Genomic DNA, 21,328 nt, shown 5'->3' with positions numbered 1-21,328 from the left:
TTGCTAATGCTGCTAGCAATTTGTCATCAAGTTTGCCTACCACTAATATTCGCATTAGAACAAATTCAGACACTGCGCTCGCTGATATGCGGTCTGTTAAAAACTCATTGCCTTTTCCCGATTTGAGTAATACTGAAAATGCAGGCAAGAAAGCAATTAGCTCAAATACAGGGACAGTGAAAAATAACAAACACAAAAAGTCAGCTGTTGTGTTAGGCACTAATAATAACACCGATCTCAACGTAGCCGTTCGTAACTCTTGGTTCCATTTATCGTCATTCACCTCGTCTGTTACTAGTGATGATATTATTAAGTACGTCTCTCAACATATTGGCATCGCAGCTGGGGAACTCCTGTGTTTCAAGTTGGTTAAGAAAACTGGCGATAACTCATCTCGAAAGTGGTTTAATTTTAAACTTGGTCTACCTGAAAAATACAGCGACAAGGTCCTTAATGCATCAGCGTGGCCTAAAAATGTTAAAATCAAACCATTTCCAGAAACGTGGAGTGACAGCACCAAAAACCTAATGGAGTCCTACATCGGAAATAAATTGCCTACGTCATCCACTATCACTTCTAATCTTAAAATTTATTTTCAAAACGCATCCGGTTTGAGAACGAAAGCGGATATTGTTAACTCGTTTAGTGCGCAAATGGACTTTGATATTTTTGTTATAGTCGAAACTTGGCTAAATTCAGACTTTTTTGATGGCGAATTTTTCAACCTCAACATATACGATGTCTTTCGCAAGGACAGAGATCCTTCCAAAACTGCCTCTCGCAGGGGCGGAGGCGTTCTTATTGCTGTTCAACGAAAGTATCGCAGTAATTTAATTACGCTTAATAACGACGACTCTCTACTTGATCAGGTATGTGTCTGTCTGAAAGACTCTTCCAGATCCTTCTATATTGTGGCCTCTTACATCCCTCCGAATTGTAATCATGAACTTTACAAAATGCATGCAGATAACATTATATCTCTGGCAGAAATGTAATGGATGATAATTTGTGCATTTTAGGAGACTTCAATTTAAGTAATGTCCACTGGTCTGAAAGTTCTTGTCTTTCATTTCTTTCGCCATCCAATGTAACTGCCTCTCACGAGACATACTTTATTGATGTATGCTAAGTCTTAATCTTAAGCAAATCAATCTGTTTTTAACAAACTAAACAAAATCTTAGATCTCATTTTTGTCAGCGATAATATTAATTACAATATTTCGGAATGCTTGCTGCCTTTAAGTCAATGTGACAAGCATCATGTACCTTTAAATATAAGTATTGATTGTTATAAATACATTTCTACTAGTCAAAATACTAGTGATGTGTTCGCTTTCCAATACAATAATTGTGATTTTACTGTTTTAAATAATTTATTACAAGAGGTCAATTGGACTGCTCTTTTTTCATATTCAAATGTTAATAATTGCTTTTCTAATTTTAAAAATTTTTTGCATGGCTTTTGTTTAGAAAATATAGGAGTTAAAAAGAAACGGCCACATAAAATTCCGTGGTACACTAAAGATTTAAAGAAGCTTAAAAATCTGAGAAATAAGTTTCACAAAAAATTTCAGACAACAAGGAATATTTATTTTTATAATAAATATAAGTACTTTGCTGGCAAATTTAACCGGTTAGATAAGTTTCTATACAAGAATTACATTCACTGTGCTGAGCGCAGCATTAAAAATAATCCGAACTATTTCTGCACCTTTATCAAATCCAGACGGTCTCGTTCTTTTATTCCCACGTCAGTTTTTCTCGACGATAAATCTGCTGAAGGGCCCAATGAGGTAGCTAATCTGGTTGCTGATTTTTTTAAGTCAAACTTTTCTACTGATGAGAATTCCTCTTCTGCAAACTTTTCTTCGAACTTTAGCTCTTACCTAAATTTTGGTTCTCTTGTATTGTCTGTTGAGGACATAGAGATGGGTCTGACTTCACTGAAGCCTTCGTCTGAGACAAACGTTGATGGCCTATCGGCGATTTTGCTAAAGAAATGCCCAGCTCTCATCGAACCTCTTAAAATAATGTTTAATTTATCTCTTTCTTCAGGTACTTTCATTAATGATTGGAAAGTAGCACACATATTTCCGATTTTGAAATCTGGTAAAAAGAATAATGTTCGGAACTATAGACCCATCTCGAAGCTCTCTGCCGTCTCAAAACTTTTTGAGTACATCGTAAAAGACAAATTGTTCTTTGCAACCAAGTCGCTTATTTGTCATAATCAGCATGTCTTTGTACCAGGGCGGTCCACAGCCACGAACTTAGCTGTGTTCACCGACTACTGCAATACTGGCTTTTCGGCTGGATTCCAGGTTGACTGTGTATATATAGACTTTTCAAAAGCCTTTGATAAAGTTTCTCATATAGTACTACTTAAAAAACTAGCATTTATGGGCTTCCATTCCAGCTTTTTGGAGTGGATAAAATCGTATCTCACTGATAGACGTTGTGTTGTTACCATTGATGGTGCGTTCTCACAACCTTTCATTGCCTCTTCTGGGGTACCACAAGGGAGCGTCTTAGGCCCTCTACTATTTGTTCTGTTCATCAATGACATTAGTAGCTGCTTTTCCTTCGCAAATTTTTTACTTTATGCCGATGACCTCAAAATATTCGCCAAAGTCCAAGATACCTCTGATGAAGCAAAGCTTCAATGCGATATCAACGCTGTTCATTCATGGTGTCTTCGTTTTCGACTCCCTTTAAACATAAAGAAATGTTTTATAATTTTGCATTTTCGAAGTACGTCCTACCACATTTCTAATACTGTCCTTCAGAATGTTGTCGAAGTAAAGGACCTAGGACCCGAAACTGTCTTTTAACAAACATGTTGATTTCATCATTGCGAAGGCCTACTCTGTTCTAGGCTTTATTCGTCGGAACTGCACCAAGTTCTCAGACCCTTATACTCTTAAATTGTTGTATATAACTTTTGTTCGCTCAAACCTTGAATATGCAGTTTTTGTCTGGAGGCCGTATAACCAGATATCAATAAAAAGAATAGAACGTATTCAAAAGGTGTTCATTAATTTCGCTTTACGGTCCCTCAAATTTGATACTCCCATTCCACCCTATGCATCCCGTATTATGCTACTTGACCTACAATCTCTCGAAACCCGTAGGTCAATCTTATCTTTGACTTTCATGTTTAATGTCAATCATGGTACTATAGATTGTCCTTATCTTCTGGAAAGGATTACTTTTAACATTCCAAGGCGAAATCTTCGCGTCACCTATCCTTTTTACTGGAAAAAAGTCAAAACTAAATTTGCCAGTAATTCTCCTCTTGCAAGATCTATGCGCGAATTTAATATTCTATCTCAGACTATTTCCCTTGATTTTTCCTTGGGAAAACAAGCTTTTTTGAATATTTTACTCTCTTATTTTAAGTAGGTATGTTTCATTTTGTAACCTACACCATTGTTATTAGTCTGTAAGAAATGTTCTTTCATAGACAGTATTGAATAAATACAAATATATCAAAATGCTGCGGAGAATGAAAATTTTACTGCTGAGCACAATTTATATTCGCCTCCTTGTACCAGCAGGAGAAGACGTAACCGCGAGCACCGACAGAGGCGGCACTTATTGGAAGATCATACCGCTATGCAAGAGAGTGTGTTGACACGAATTTCATCAACTCTTGAGGAAATTGGGAGCAATATAAACTCAATAGAGAACACCCAATATGACACATCGGAGAAGATGTTAGAAATAGAGCGGGAAAAACTTAGGATAATGCAAAGGCAGGAAGAAAGATAGGAGAAAATGAACAGCTTAAAATTGCAAATAAAGCAGGTTGAGCTAGATATTTTAAAATTAGACGGGCTTAGGAAGCTGGATCTTCTTAAATAGCTTAGTGAGAAAATCTGGCCACGCCCCAAGAATATTTGTTTTAGTTTTTTTTTAAATTGACATTTTTTTACGTACACTGTATTCCCAAAAACAGAAGAAAAATTGTTTAGCTTTTTTTTATTTACAATTTGCAATTTTTATAGAATTATTGATACTGTTTTTGCGAATACAGGTGTTGAACTGGCCGGTGAATGAAGACCGCAAATAGACTGAATGTGTGTACCGAGCACACGTGTAGCTTTTAAAATTTTGTACTTGAACTTTGTACCTAATATGACCAATGGACTATATGCTAAGAAAGCAAATTTTTATTTATTTTTTACTTTAAAAAATTGAACTAAAACGTTTTGTTTTATTCACAGCAGAGTATTTAATATTTTTGAATAAGAAAATACAAACTTGATAAATAATTTGTAATATGAATTAATTACAAAAACTTTCTTTTATTTCCTGCCGTATTTGTGAAGCTTCGAGGTTTTGTGAGTTTTCGGACACATCAACTTCAATCATATCTGGGGTATTTTCAGCTTCGGAAGGTGAATCATGGTTTGATATGTCTACATTATATTTAATGCAAACATTATGCAAGGCAGCACAAACGTTAGCGATTTGTGTTGCTTTCTCTGGCTTATAATGTAGCTGACGAGCACCAAGTAAGCAACGATATCGGGTTTTCAGAACTCCAATGGTTCTCTCTAAAATGTTTCTTGTTTTGACATGTTTGGTGTTGTACACTGCTTCAGCGCTTCCTTCTGAAGCTGACCTAAAGGGTGTCATTAAATAAGGTTCTAAAGGGTAGCCTGCATCACCTGTAAACAGCTTGTTTTATTTTTTTACTGAAATAAAAGGAAGTGGTTGTCGTTACCTAATAGCCAAGTGTTGCGCACACCAGAATCGTAACGCTCACGTAAAGCCCGTTTGGCAGAACTAATGTTCCACACGAGCGAATCATGAGATGAACCTGTACAACTTTATTTTATTTGAAATAAATGTAGAACGTTTCCCTATTTTCATTGACGGCTCTATTTGCTCTAGAATGTAGTTAAACGCGGCCTTACTTAACCGAGAGTAATCTAGAAATCTGAAATAAATTAAAAATAAACTTGACGCAGTCAGTTCATTACAATCAAGGAAACATCTGACAATTCGATTAAATTTTCATTAGTGCACCACGCTCAAGTATGTAGAGGAATCGTTAATGGTACAGTAATGGGATACGCAATCATTCACTAATATGCCCACCAAAGTTCATGAATAAACTCTATATTTTGCCCGGAATCGAGAATTGTGCACTAATGAAAAACAGCAATTATAGTATTTACTTCCTATCTGGCAAATTAAAAATGTCTGACTTTTGGCGCATCTCTTTTGTGAAGTAACATCTCCTTGCACTCGTCATCACTCGAAGTTTCACTTTCCGAAACAAAAAACATCTTAAATCACAAATTTTAGATTAAATATCAACTTAACACTAAACAAATTGTAAACAAACAATTGTCAAAAGTATGGGGATCACAGTTTTTCTATAAAATTATCGATATCACGTCGACATCAATACATTGTCTTAGTAAATACCAATTATGCATTATCGTGACGTCGATGTCGATACGACGTGACGTCGGCGACGATACGAAGTGATGGTTGACATCAGGCATGCTTAACGAACGAAACGATATCATTTCGTTACGATAATCAACGCTAATAAACGAAACGAAGTCACTTCGTTTCGTTTATTAACGTTAAGAACGTCAAATTAACGTTAATTTGACGATCTTAACGTTAATAAACGAAACGAAGTGACTTCGTTCCGTTTATTAGCGTTGATTATCGTAACGAAATGATATCGTTTCGTTCGTTAAGCATGCCTGGTTGACATTGACAACCATAATAGGGGTGAATGTAAAGAAATTAAAATCCCGAGTAATTTCAGTTTTCTTGCTCGCTTTAAATCAAACTCAAAAACACTAAACTCTATAATTTTCTTTCAAAATTCATTTTACATTTCAACAAAAGCATATTTTATATCTAAAAATATTTCAATAAACAGGTGAACCAGTGTATTTTAGTGAAAGTATTTCACAATAAGCAAGCAATTAGTACACTGAATGTAGCATCTTACTACGTGGAGCCTCGACTTATACTAAAATAAACATAAACAAACCAAATGCTAAAAGCTTACCTTTACATATTTTAATTAACGGTAAAATTAGTGTTATCTTTATAAAAATAATATTTAAGCAATGTATATTTCTGCATATTTGAACCAAAAATTGTTATTTATGTACTATTTAAAAGCCTTCAGAAATCATGTACCACAGCCAGAGTGCGGGCATTTTACTTTTTATTATCGGCTAGTCTCAAACCTATCGTGTATTGTATTAACACTAAACACCTGCAACGATTCATCCGTTCGGCGTTTTAAGCCACTCGCATAAATATTGGCTCACTTACCTACACAACAATAACTCAGTAGCTGTGTGAAAGGGCTTCTAAGCAAAGAGCGAGAGCACATCTCACTCACTGCACTATTTGCTTTTGTAGCTGATCATACTCATAACCAGTGTTGTCACTCTACCACTATAGTGGTAGATATACCACTATTTAGGCTAAAATCCGGATCTACCACTCCTACCACTTTTCTTAAAAATCTACCACTTTTTATTTGCCTGCATTTGACTATGTTCTTTAAGTTGCTCACAATTACCTAAAATTAAAGTTTTTAAGTATGTTGAAAATTAAACGTAAAGCACACTCTGTATAAGTTTTTCAAATTTTCACCAAAGAAATGTGTGATATTTATAACACTTACGTACCTTCGAAAGAACTTATACAACTTTATGTAAAATTTAACTTTATTGATGGGAAATTCGTGCCAAAAACTTTGCAATAATCTGATTTTTCGACTGCTGAGTGAAATATCGCCGTATCTCTGCCGCCGTTTCGAAAACGCCCTATCCCAGAAAATTTTGGAATAACGCCCTATTTCAGAACTTGTTTCAAAAACGCTCTATCTCAGCTTACATTTAATAAATTTGTGACATAAGCTGGGACGTTTATGAAAAACATTTTGGACGTTCTTCAATCGAGTTCTGAGATAGGTCGTTTTCAAAAGAAAAACTTAAATATGGTGTTATTGAAAAACATTCTCAGATAGGGCGTTCTCGAACTGGCAGCCGAGATACGAGCGATATTCCACTCAGCCGTCGATTGCAGTATCCGATGGATGCCTTCGGTATCACGGATGTAAGTTGTAAGATTTAAAAAATAAATTGTTTTAAAGCACAAGTCTATTTCATTAGATTCGGGCTACTGGTATTCGTTGGATACCATTGAAGTAATTTGTTATTTTAAGGTTTCTTAGTAGTATTATTATATGTTTGAACTATGTGTTATGAAAAATGGAATATTCGGAGACTGTAAATTAACTTTTGTCGTATCCACACATGGTTTGTTAAAGTTCTTGGTCGGTAGTTCGCATTTGATTATCAAATTCAGCTGTTAAGGCCTTTGTAGTAAAAAAATTTGCAAACTTTTAAGACGAGTTCTTTGATACTTATTCAAATAGTTTATTAAAAATACGCTTAAAAACTACCGACTACTAACTTCAGAATAAAAAACTAGGTGATAGTCCCACTATTATTTAATTATATTTCTTTATTTGATAAGGTCTAAAGCCTATACAGTATACACATACTCTTCATACAGATGTTTATATGTATGTTGTTAATGCACTTGAAGTTGTTATGTTCGTTTTAATCGTTGAATAATAATAATTTGAAAAAAAAAAATTGGTTTTAATGTTTTTGAACATTCTACCACTATTTTTAGGAGATCTACCACCCTTTTTTTTTTAAATCTACCACTAAATAGATTTTAGAAGTGATCACACTGCTCATAACTCGAAAGGCAATTGATTCGATTGGCAATTGATCCGAAAGGCAATGGTATCAAATTCAGCTACAAACGCAGGCGTTCGTCTATTCGTAATTAAAAGAAACAAGCTTTTATTTATTCAGTGTATTTTTTTTTATTCTCTATAATGAATGTTGTAAAAAATCATTAGTAACTACCAGGGATGCACCTTAACGTTAAGCTAATCGTTTATCAAAAAATTTCCACCGTTTCGTTGAAACACTTCGAAATATTATCGATAAAGAAATTATCAAGATAAATTGTATCTCGTTTTTAACCGAAACGAAAAGCTTTCGTTAACGTTAAAAACGTTAACAAAAACGTGATATTTTATGTTTGAATTTTGCTGGCAATGCTATAGCCATGGTGAAGCCGTAAGGTGGTAACAGCCGAGCGAACATGCACACAAACTCCATGTAATTTGTTTGTGTAATTCGTTGGTGGTAATGTCAAAAATACTCTGAGAAATGTTCGTACTGTCAAAATTCATGAGAAAAGTTGCAATCAGCTTAGCTAATGCTTTCACCTTTAATGACTCCGCCTTCAATCAGCTGGGTTAAAAATTTGTAAACAAACGTTCGTGCATTGTAAAAGTATGGGCAAATAAAGTTGGATAAAATATCAACATAAATATATTCCAAATAATCGGAAGTAATTAGTATCAAGCAAACTGCACTTAAATCTTATCGTGGAAAGTGTCCATGCAAGCAACTTGAAACAAAAGCAGCTCGTAAATCAGCTCCAACCGGTGGTGAAAAAAAAATTAAAATCAAGTGGTTAAGCTATTATGCTGACTAAAATATTAATGCATCGGCTGCGATTTAGTTTCGTATCCCCCGAATATTTTATTAAAATTGGTATCAAATGATAGAGGGAGTTCTCCTGATCCTGATATGTAATCGGCTGGAGTATTTTTTAATACTCTGGTTTCCCCACATAGTACGCTTTCAAGTCAATTGATCATGAGGGTCTTTCATCGGTGGAATTGCAAGGCAAGGATTGCGCTGTGGTGGCCATACAAAAAAAGGTTGCTGAGAAGCCGATTGATCCAGAAACAGTCACACATCTATTTCGCATAACGAAAACTATTGGTTGTGTTATGACCGGTCGCATTGGTAAGTAAACAACCAAATAAACGAAAACTATTTCGTTTGTAATAACTTGTACCTTTTCATTGTAGCTGATAGCAGATCACAAGTGCAGAAAGCACGCTATGAAGCAGCAAACTTTCGCTATAAATTCGGCTATGATATCCCTGTGGATGTGTTATGACGTTGGTTCAATTGGAGTCATATGATTAAACCATTGTTTTTTGAAATAATCAGAATTGATATAGCGGAAAAGGGTTGATATTGGACTTAAAACAACTTCTTGTAAAAGCCCTCATCAACAAATTTCGTTTGATACACAAAACACCTCCTTGGGTCACACGTGATCCACACGCGTATAGAGGTCTGCAATTGTCATAGAGGTTTGAAGTACGACCCAATTTATTACCCAAATGTGACTCAAACACCGTTCACCAGATCCCCCTCCGGGGGGATAAAAATAATACCACGAGAAAAGAAAAAAACAATAATCTTGCGATTTCACAGTCGATATTCATAAGAGCTGTGCTCCAAGTCTTAAAAAGGTTACTCGAGCGAGTGTTAAAAGTTAATTAAATATATGTACACCTGTATGCGCAATAGATTGACTCAAACGAAATCAAATTAAAATTCACTGCTATAATTGCGGACACACGTGTATACTCTGTATGAGTTTATTTGTTATTTAGCCTCAATAGCAAAATAGTTTATACTCTGTATGAGTTTATTTGCATTTTAGGTCAATAGCAAAATAGTTTCGGTCAGCTCATCACCCAAATTTGACCTGTAGTCATTGTGAATAATTTGGGAAAGCCAATACAAATGTTTGTATGTTAGGCCGGGTCGATTTGTGGGGAAGCAAAAAAATCACCCATTGCTCTGTGAAAATAATATTCTAGGGATCAAAATAAAAAACTTTGCCGAAGGAACCATACCTCTAAAACAAATTCTGATGTCCCCCTTTGGGTCGTAGGGGCAAATTTTGAAAAATCCCACCTTGAAATGCCTATGTTTTTTCTTTTTGGAGTTTATTTTTCTCTTTAGAAATTTATTTAGTCAGAACATAAGTAAATGAAAAAATGAATTTAACTGAGTAATAGAAAAGAAATTAAAAAAAATTGTTAGAAATTACCGTTTTTACAACCCCCTTTTAAAACCAAGGCATCACTGTGATGCATTTGCATGTCGTAAACATAGTTGTGTGGGTTTTTTATTCAACCGTTTTAAAAAATGAAGGTATCACTGTGACACAATTGCAGATCGTAAAATTGCTTGTGTTGTTTTTCTTAAGACACCACAGGACACAGCAGGTAGAATTGAAATTGCCCCTACCCAAAAGTTCGACCCAAAGGGGGGGGACATCAGAATTCGTTTTAGAGGTATGGTTCCTTCGGCAAAGTTTCTTATTTTGATACCTAGAATACGATTTTCACAGAGCAATGAGCGATTTTTAAATCGACCCGCCCTATTGTATGTATATTTCATTCGTTCCCAAAAAGCAGCTAAATTTACTTTTGTGTCTGTTGATTCGTTGAATGATTCAATAGCTGAATAACCTTCTAAAATGCATGAATCGTTGAATGTTGGTGCAGTGGTTTGGTTTAGAAGTTTTGTAAGCAAATCTGTATCGTCCTCACTTGCCATTGTAAAACTGTTGTCTTGTACAGCCTGTAAGAAAAAGATAGAATATTTTTACCTTTTTACTTGCTGGCTCGAGGTCATATAAATAAAAACAAGTTGTAGAATATTTTTATTTTCAGGAATTTCCAAACATTACTATGGATACTATACCTGCGTAAGGGAAGTAACTTTCAAATGATCAATGGCTACACCTCTCATATGTACAAATTCCGATATTTGTAATAAGTGTTGAAGCCTAGGGTCTAAGTAAATAGCTGCAGCTACTGTTGGTCTAGCAAGCAATTTATTTTTTTCATTCATTTATTGAAATGAATAAGAGTTTTGAAATATCTGATTGTGTTGAGATTTTTTTAACTGCTAAGCAAGTTTCCAAGAAAAATTTAATGAAGTCGCCGAAAAGTAAATTTTGTTTTTGAAGCTGTTCCGTAATTAATTTCATAACAGAAAAGCTTTGTAAAAAGTCATCCACAAAATCCCAGTCTATGATTGGCTTAGCAATATTGTTTTTGATAAATTCTTGAAGCACTTTTAAATGTTTTACCATCTCGTATGAGTAGCTCCAACGTGTTGGGCATTCATCAGTAGGTAGTGGTCATTGTACAGGTCTACAAGTAGGATATGTAGCAGCACGCACATACACAGCCACGCTCACCTGATAAAATGCTTGTTCTTGTTCGTTTTTTTTGTGGATGCTATTTGGCACTGTTGTACTTCTTAGGACGAAACAAAGTTTAGTAGCTGCTATCGAAAACTGCTTAAAATTTTTTTTTCTTATATTACAAAGAAATATACTTATTTACTTTCAAACGAGCACTTAATTACATCTCTCTTTAATAACCATATATTTTGGACAATTTTAATTAACAAATTGTGATACTTTTTTACGGGGACGATTGCTAAAACACGACCAAAACCGTCGGGGGAGGTATTAATAGACGCGTTTTTGCCTCGCTTCCAATAATTCGAATACTTTTTCTCTTCGGACTATTGACAACAGGACAAAACGCGTCTATTCATTTTTCTTTCCGCTTTTTTGGACGGGTTATTGCAGTCGACCTCGGTTTCAAACTGTTTTTCGCGGAGAACTTTTGAACGGGTAGAAAAACTTAACTCCCCTGTTTGTATTCTTAATACTGAAATAACTACGCGTTCTCAGATACCCCAATTGAAGACTTTTTTATAATTTTCTGAAGGACCCACATGGGTGCACTTAAAATTTCCTACTAAATTCGTTAAAAGAAATTTACCATCACAGCAACCCATATCTGATATTCCGATCCCTTTTTTGCTTCCCTGTGTCGCTTTCGACGAAGCAACCCCGGTAATTTTGACACTTCGTTCAGTGTCAAAACTCATGTTCCACGCAGGTTCCACGCTAGTTTGACACTGACCGAAGTGTCAAACTGCCGTGTGTTAGAAAGGGAAAGAAATTGTTTCCCTCTCATACATATCATACTTGTAAACCTGTACAATGGGTAGTGGTAAGTTATGTTCGACCAGAACACGATGTAGTCCTTGTGTGCGCAACTTTTTTGCTATTGTTCGGCAATCTTCATATTTTGGCTTTACATCTTTATGGTTTAATACATCTTGTACACACAATTGTACCGTGTATGCGGCACATCTTATAACAGAGAGGGAATCTGCAATAAAATTCTGTTATAAAAGTGTATTCATTAGTTATATATATTATTGTATTATATATATGTCACACTAAAATGAGTTGTCATGCAATCATCAAATATCGGATCGTCGAAAATACTGTCACATGGAATTGAATCCAAATCCTCGACCCCATTCTCTTCATTGTCAAACTTGCTGTCGACATACTCAACCTCGTTCTGCAAAAGTTTACCACACTTTATCATATTTTGCCCGTTGTTGCTAGTGATACTATATATTTGTTCTATTGAAATGTCATATCTGAAAACGTTAAATGATAGTTTTTTAAGAATTAAGGGCATCGATATCAATGAAATGGACAAAATAACTTACTTTTCTAAGGTCTCCATAATTATTTGTTTTAAATTTTTCGCTGTATGCCTTTCTGTGAAATTTGTGACTAAAAGTGTTTTAATAACTATTTCTCCCTTATCTAATAGTTGCGCATTTATACATACAATATTGCGGTCAAACCGTTTAGCACTATCAATTTTTATGGAAAATATTCTGTTTTTCAATAATGTTTTTAAACTGTCGATTTCGTTGTGCACTTCTTTTTGCAAAACATGGTGTATATTATTTCTGTTAATGTTATTTAGCCCAACTTGCTGACAAATGGGAGTTAATACTTTTTGCATATGACTGCTACTGAAAACTTGTAAGGCAAGCCCACATTCAGCCACAAAATCACTACACGATTTTCTAACTTCGTTTCTGGACATCGTAAAAATTATTTTATACTTAACATCATCCTGAAGGGTCTTAATTTCCACATATGTATTATTCTCATTATATTCTTCCTTGCGCTTTCGTAGAAGATGAGACTTCAGGTTTCCCAGGTGATCACTAGAAAGGATCCGGTGGCATATTTTGCATTCGTTTTTTCCATTGATATCCAGCTCATAAAAGTTGCGAATTGTATCACCCCGTTTTGTTCTCATTTTACACCATGATTTCCACTTTTTAACTGTAATATGTACATATATTAAATAAACGCAATGAGCTTTGTATTTGCAGTAGAAACTTTTTCAGAAAAATACACGATGTAAGTTTTGGTTGACGCGATTACGTTAGGTGTTTTCCCGAAGTGTTCTGACTAAAACTAATGGAACTGTCAAAAGGAAAAAATCCTCTCAGAGTGGGAAGCAAAACCAAAACCAGTGGGAAAATTACATTCGGGAATGATTTCAAGGAGTCCGTGACGGTCCATGACTGAGTTTTTGGTCTTCGGGAACAAAGCTATTATGGATAATATAGTATTGCCAGCATAGTTTGAAATTAATAATCAACTTAAACGATTTGATTTCGTTTTGATATGGCAGAAAACGAAACAAAATCATTTCGTTAATTTGACGTTTTTAACGTTAATAAACGAAACGAAATGACTTTTTTTCGTTTATTAACGTTAATTATCGTAACTAAATGATATCGGTTCGTTGGTTAAGCATACCTGGCAACTACCATGTAGGTACTAATGTATTGATATCCATATTAATATGTAAAAACATTATTTGATGTAAGGAAAATGAATTGCAACCGATTGCACTCTGATTCTCTGATATTAAGTGTCTTGCTTTGGAGAAAACTCTTGCCGAAGCGGCACTACTGGCTGGAATCGCTAACAGACTGTTGGCTACTTTATAAAGTAAAGGGAATTCTAGTTGATGTAGGTGCCACCACTGAAGCACATTGAATTCGTCATAATATATGACATTAGTCGATTCATATTTTATAAGCTCATTCATCACATTATCTTCCTCGTTTGAAACTTGAGTTGGCTGTAAAAATGCTGTAAAAAGCTGGGATTTGCGAGTTGGAGGATTCGGTGATTTACTTTGTTGATCTTGGTTCGCCGTATCATTAACGTAGCTTAACATTTGGGCTTTGCATTCGTTTCTTATGAGAAGTTTATCGTTTTCGTTAAAAAATACTAATTTGTTCATTGGGGGAACAAAAATACAGCTAGCTTGTGATTTTTAGTAAGATTATTAAACACAGTGGTGTCCAACAAATCATAAAGCTTCCTCTTAAATTGGTTTATGGAAGTTCATTCAAGTTCATTTCTTGCACAAAGATCTTTTAATCTATAAACATGGGGAAGGACCAAATGCAGGGTTGGGTAATTTTCACCTTCCAGCTCCTTGGACGATTCTTCGAAAACCTCTAATATTTTCAAGATTTCCTCAACGTAATTCAAATTAATACCATTGAGCCTTGATATTTGTTGTTCGTCTTGCAAAATATTAGTAATTTCCGTCCAGTTTTTTTTATTGAGCTCAGCATATAAAATATGGTGTTCCATCTTGTAGGTGAAAAGCTTTTTAGAGATGATAGTAAAACCGAATTTTCCCCAGATTTTTTAAGAAATTTAACAAGCTTAGTAGCTGCATCGCGTTGAACTCAGGAATGGTTTTTATAGATTGTTCCAATACATTATTTAGCAAATGGTTGATGCATGAAATGTTTTTATAGGACTCAAAAGCCTTCTTCATGTTTCTTCCTCTATCAATGACAAACACGGCTTTTTCAACGAGTAGGTCGTGAAATTTTAATATCTTCAACATCTTTTGTTGAATATTTTCCCCTAAAGAGAGAATTAACGGAGAAATATTTTACTAAAAATATCACCTACTTTAGCTAATTTAAGATTTTAGGCCAAAATCTGCACATAGGCCCGGTTTTTTAGTACGAGTATAAACTGCAGTAAAAGTTAACTAGAGCTTTTTCTTGCCACTATTTTCGTTTACATAAAATTTTACCGCTCATTTCAATTTCAATTTTCAAAGTGGCAAAAAAGCTTTAGTTAACTTTTACTTTTTTACTCGCACTGAAAAACCGGGCCTAAAAATGTTTCTTTGTAATTAAAGTCAGGTTGCGATCCTATAAAAAAAAAAAAAAACATTATTATTTAACAACCCACGTAGCAACATTACCTTTAATTTTAAATAGTAATAGTTGGAAGACATAAGAAATAATAGGTATTAGTAAAAAAGTAAAAGTCAAACATTGCCGTTTATATCTTGACTTATATTTATTAATTTTCCAAATGTCAATTTTTTTCTCAGCTAATGCTTGTTAAATGTTACCAACTTAATTTAGTTAATTTGTTAATAAATAATAATAATATTTATATCAAACTTTGACTTTAATTTTTTACTTGGAAAGTAACAGTAACATTTTAATTTGTTAAACTTTGACTTTAATTTTTTACTTAGAAAATGACAGTAACATTTTAATTGTAGCATTTTACTAAATTCATAACAGCTACCTGTGCATCTTTCTCTTTTAAACGCTGACAATCCTAATAGACGACTGATAAGTTTACCGTCCTTCACATAATGAATTGTCAAGGACATATAGACGTTCTTAAGAAATTATCGGTCCATACTATTTCCAGAGTTTTATCATATAAACTATTTATATTTCGGGATATTGTAGTTGGATGTGGTAGCAAGGACTCAACATTTGCGTGAGGACCATATTTCGCGCCGATTGACACAAGAAACTCGGAAAAATTCAGCAAACCACTATCTTGGACTATTTGAAAAGAACGGCAATTTACAATCACCCACCCAGTTAATAATAATGCCACCATGTTTCAAGTCCGCACTAATTTCTAACTTCGCAGTAGAATTGTTTTTTTTTTTTTCACTTTTATAGCACTTGTGCCTTACTAAATTAGAGGTACTACTTTGATTAAATTTATAAACATTTCAACAAGTCCTGCAAACAACTATATTGTCCAATTCGAGGCCCGTGTTAGTCTTAACTTTACCAAATATATTCGACACGCCCTTTTTTGCTACAAATATCGTATTCTTTGCTCAAAATTTTTGATTTTATTTCTTTAAAGCTTTCTTCTTCACTGCTTATACCTTCGCTATGTATTATTGAGCTACTTGAAGTTAACTATAATATAGATATACATACTAAATAATACTAAGTCTTATATTAAATTTTTATTAAAAAAATTTACTTACGTCTCCTTCCATTGCAGCGTCGTTTTGTTTTCTTTCTTTGAAAACCAAAAATGTAGAGCGCAAGCAACAGTTCATTAGTTTGGTTCGATTGATTCGAGTCATTCATTTCATCCTATCTTGTTGTAATTGTTACTTCACTCATTACCCGAAAGGCAATTGAAATAAGAACAAAACAAAGCATTCTTGCTTAAACTCAAACGCGCAGTTTCGTTGCCACTCAACTCTTGTTAGCGTTTGTTGTCGAGTGAATGCTGATCATTGTAAACTTTACCAAGTAGCGCAACTAACAGCTCATCGCTCAAAATTTGCACACACACACAAACATTACTAATGGCCATATTACGGAAATCTTAGGGAAATTGAAGTTAAATTTTTAAACAGACATAAAATGTTATAATTTTGGAATAAATGGCATCTAAGACACCTTAATTGCAGTAAATGAAATAAAATGTTTGCTTATACTCAAGTATTTAATTATTTTTTCTAAATTTATCTTTAAAATTGATGCAATGATTGATCCAATGCAACTCTGGTCTTCCTACTGTTCTTCATTCCACTCCATTCGAGTGCCTATTTTCACGGCCTGCGAGTGCCTTCCACTCTATTCGCAACATAACCTCGAATTAAGCTGCCAAACTATATAGTAAACAATGATGCTGATCGCTTGCCGAATCGAATCGAAAGTAATATCGGCAATAACACTGAATCACAGTGTGTGCACAGAAAAGCGAATCGGCTTGTGCAGGAGTTTAAAGCGGCAGTTACCCACGAACGTACGTAGAAAAAACGTGTCAGCTGACACGACCTGACAGCTCCGTCACATAAGCAGTTTTTCATATAGATGAGTTTAACACAAGTTTATGCATTATGAGTAGATTGTACGTGTTTTTATATAGAGCGGTAGAATGAGCGACACTGGCGCCATCTGATATTGAAAAGTAGCCATCTCCCAAATTTTGTTCCAAGTAAATCATAAGAAGAAGAATTTGACATTTGCTTTGGCTAAGGGTATTGGCACACTTTGCAAGTGAAATTATTTTTCGCACTGGTTGGTAATTTTCTAACATTTTTCGCAATTAAATAGCAATCGATTACGACACAAAATATGTGAGCAAGTATTTTTGTTGCATAGGGAAAATGTTTATAACAGTGTTTCGCGAAATTTTGTATGTGACTGGACAAGGCGTAATAAACTTCAATTGCCACGTCTGAAGTTCCTTCATATTTACAAACGCAACATCTTGGTTTATTGTGGCGATGTTATTGGAATGCATAAGCTTGTGTTAAACGCATCTATATGAAAAAATGTCATTGTGTCACGGCCTTAACTTATGAGTGTGCAATGTAAACATATATATAATACTTCTATATCAATACCTTCCTATCTTCCTAAAGCCGGAGTCATTGGTGCCGTATGTCGTATCGCTGTATCCGTATCCCTAACGTAATCAGCTGTTTATCGTTACGACGGTAAACCAAAACCCAATTGGTTGGCTACGATACGGTTACGACCTTAGCGGCACCAATAATCGATTGCATTGATTTTCATAAGTTTAGTCGAATCAGCTGTTAAAAGGTTACCGATACGGTTACCGATAAAGCACCAACGTCTCCAGCTTAATGTGCAAATTTTTTTATGTCAATCATTATTTTGTTCTGCGCATGCGCGGGCTTTGTTAGTGTTAGTGAATTGTAGTAGCGTTTGCAAAAAAAAGTATTAAAGGGGTACCAACGGGTCACTATCCCCTTTACCCAACTTTTGCATACTAATTGTTATAAAATCTCAGTTTAGTCAATTAAACAACGAAAACGCCAACAAATACAATACAAAGCTTGATGTATTTGTTATTTAAACATGGGCTGCAGCCATACAAAGTACATTATTTAAATAAATAGTAAAAAAAAAAAAAAAAAACTAGGCGAAGAATTCATATTTTTGAAATGAAAAAAATTTAAAGATCTTCTAATATATAAAATTCTTGTGTCACGGTGTTAGAGGCTTAACTCCTCCGAAACGGCTGAACCGATTCTTATGTAATTTAGTGAGCATATTGGGTAGGTCCGAGAATCGGCCAACGTCTACCTTTTTTTTCGCTACGTTCCTAGGGTCTTGAGATCAAAACGTGGACCCGGGTACCCCTAGAATGTGTTTATACAATATGGATATCAAATGAAAGCTGTTGATGAGTGCTATAGTACAGGACAATTTTCATATCCCTGGGTGACTAGGGTCTCGAGATATAGGCGAAAACGTGAACCCGGTTACCCCTAGAATGTGTTTATATAATATGGATATCAAATGAAAGCTGTTGGTGAGTGCTATAGTACAGGATAATCTTCATACAAATGGGAGGCTAGGGTCTCGAGATATAGCCCAAAATGTGGACCCGAGTACCCCTAGAATGTGTTTATACAATATGGATATCAAATGAAAGCTGTTGATGAGTGCTATAGTACAGGACAATTTTCATATCCCTGGGTGACTAGGGTCTCGAGATATAGGCGAAAACGTGAACCCGGGTACCCCTAGAGTGTGTTTATACAATATGGATAACAAATGAAAGCTGCTGATGAGTGCTTTAGTACAGGGTAGTTTTCATACCTATTGGTGACTAGGGTCTCGAGATATAGGCCAAATCGTGGATCAGGGTAACACTAGGATGTGGTTTTACATTATGGGTATCAAATTGAAGCTGTTGATCTGTGCTTTAATACAGATTAAGTTTTATGCCGCTGGGTGACTAGAGTCTCGAGATGTAGGCCAAAACGTCGATCCGGATACACCTAGAATGTGTTTTTACATTAGGGGTATCAAATTGAAGCTGTTGATGTATGCTGTAGTACAGAGTAAATTTTACACCGCTGAGTAACTAGGGTCTTGAGATATAGGCCAAAACATGGACCCGGATACCCCTAGAATGGGGAAAATTTTAGAATAGCACACCCTTCATATAAAAAAAGGGGTTTTTAGGGTGAAAGAGGGGGCTTTCCTGATCACAAATATATACATATAACTTAAAGTGCGCAGACTTATAGTTTACAAGTTATTTGTTGTTAAAGTTTGCAAATTTAGAAAATTTCTATAGCACTTTCACTTACAATTTACACATCTTTCAAAACCTTTATGCACATATATATCTATATAAGTTGGCAAGGATACACTTAAATTTCATTTTTGTATATTTCACATATAATTCTTGCATTGTTTTTACTTAATATAAATGTTTTTCTTAAATCAATCGCGCCTTTGTAGCAACATTCACATTTATGTATGTATATATATTTTATTGATGACATTACAAACCTGTGTTGCCACATCAACAAAGAAAAAACAAATATAAATATTACCTTGCCACCTTTCAGTTAATAAAGAAAAAGAAAAATATATATTTTTACGGACTGTACGTATATTTACGGCTGAATTCTGTAATTCAGTCTCATCTCAAGTCTCTAAATTTGAAATTTTCCTTTAGAGACAATTTTTGTGACTTGAGATGATTTCGGTATTCAGTAAACGAAAGTCACAAAAACAATTCACCATATCAACGAAATTCACCAAAATGACAATTTACTCATACATTGAACAAATAATATAGCATTGCATTTTGTCAACGCAATGTTGAGTGGTGTTTTGGCTGAGCTCGCTAAGACGCCGTTCACAAATTTTATAGAAAAACCCAAAGTGTGTATGTTCGAATCTCAGCGGCGCCACATAGAGTTCGATGTTTTTTTAAGTATTTTCTGTTTTTTAATTTTTTCTATGCTTATTTTAATTTGAGGAATAAAAAAAAAATATATTTAAAGCGTTTTTCGCAAATAATTTTCATACTTTTTCTGAAATTTTCACGTTTGTGATCTGCCCCGGCCCAGCTCACAAATTAGTGATTGCTTTTGTGAGGCTGGAGACGCGAGACAGCTTACAGAATGGCAAATTGTCTCAAAAGTGATTTTCACCCCAAATAGTCTCTAATAGTGACTAGAGACGGCTTACTGAATTCAGCTATTAATTGCCTCAATTAATTTCACGAATGAATCTTCGTGATTTTTCTAATTTTTTTTTCTCCATTAATACTCAAAAATTAGATCTGAAAAATTATGACAATTATTTGTGTTATCCTTCATCAAAAAGTGTTTAAACGCATGCCACTCCGACTCAATCCGCTGAGTATGCGTGCCATCTTCCGCCACAAAGGGGTGGTCCGGATCGCTGTGGTTCACCTTCCGATGCTCGTACCGATATTCAACCAAAGAGTCGTACACTTTTCAAAAATTGGTGTGTATCGTACTTCCTTCGATAACGTGCTTCTTTATGAGTGGTATGAGGACCTCCGCGGACCGAATATTTTCCGGACACACCTCCATCCGTATATGGTTGGTACCGTCTTGCACCATCCCCAACACACAATGTCCTTCGACCTGAAAAAAAAATTGTTAACTATTTACGTGTAATATATATACTTTTATTACCTTTGTTATATTTCATTTTTCCGAATTTGCTCTCGTCGATCTGGACAATTTTTCCGGGACCCCCAATCCTTCCTTGAGCTTCCTGCTGCGATATTTGATATAGTACAACTGCTCCACGACAGTAGTTGTAGCAATCGCATATAGTTGCACTAGAAAGGACTGTGCCCTTGAAAAAATATTCCTTCCGAACTTGCGACTGCTGCTAATGGCCCGCGTACATTGAATAAAAAATTTGTGCAAGATCAATTTTCGCGTTTTCAAAAAAGTGCCCGTTGTCCTCGAAATGTCGGCCTTTGACCGGCATACCCCTTTCCGACATCGGAAACTTCCAACTGTGTTGTTTCCTTTGCATGATACCTGCATTTGAGTTTTATGCAGTCTGCACTTTTTCGAGGTCAAAACTAAACCGAGTTTTTCTGCGAAAAGAATGCACGACTCGCGTATTTTACATTCTTCGTAAATTGCGACTAAATTCCACATCTCATTTACTTCTGATACCTTCAGAATATTTGATTTTCTTCCACTACTGAAGTCGTCGTGTGTCACACCACTGCTGGTGGAAGGGACATCATCACAATCTAATAAGAAATCACATTTAACACACTGGAACAAAAAATAATACAAGAATCTACCAACTGGAACAATACTCATTTTGAAAAGTTGAAAAGAAAAATTTTTTTTTTTTTAGAGATATAATTTCTGTGGTAGGGATTC

At 34.9% G+C, this 21,328-nt stretch overlaps 1 protein-coding gene and 1 pseudogene across 1 annotated transcript; both read right to left on the bottom strand.

The window, feature by feature from the left end:
* Window positions 1-11,235: 11,235 nt before the first annotated feature.
* Window positions 11,236-16,374, bottom strand: LOC137252417 (uncharacterized). Its single transcript, XM_067788058.1, has 4 exons — window positions 16,148-16,374; window positions 12,501-13,134; window positions 12,220-12,428; window positions 11,236-12,148 (listed from the first exon to the last, which is right to left on the bottom strand). The coding sequence occupies exons 1-4, from the start codon at window positions 16,251-16,253 to the stop codon at window positions 11,919-11,921; spliced, it is 1,179 nt and encodes a 392-aa protein (XP_067644159.1). The 5' UTR covers window positions 16,254-16,374; the 3' UTR covers window positions 11,236-11,918.
* A 3,769-nt stretch (window positions 16,375-20,143) lies between these two features.
* On the bottom strand, window positions 20,144-21,094 carry LOC137254186 (uncharacterized; annotated as a pseudogene).
* Window positions 21,095-21,328: the final 234 nt, after the last annotated feature.

The sequence above is a fragment of the Eurosta solidaginis genome, chromosome 5 (genome assembly GCF_040869045.1).
Source record: "Eurosta solidaginis isolate ZX-2024a chromosome 5, ASM4086904v1, whole genome shotgun sequence".
In the NCBI taxonomy this organism is placed as follows: Eukaryota; Metazoa; Arthropoda; class Insecta; order Diptera; family Tephritidae; genus Eurosta; species Eurosta solidaginis.
This window is presented reverse-complemented; position numbering and strand designations above follow the sequence as displayed.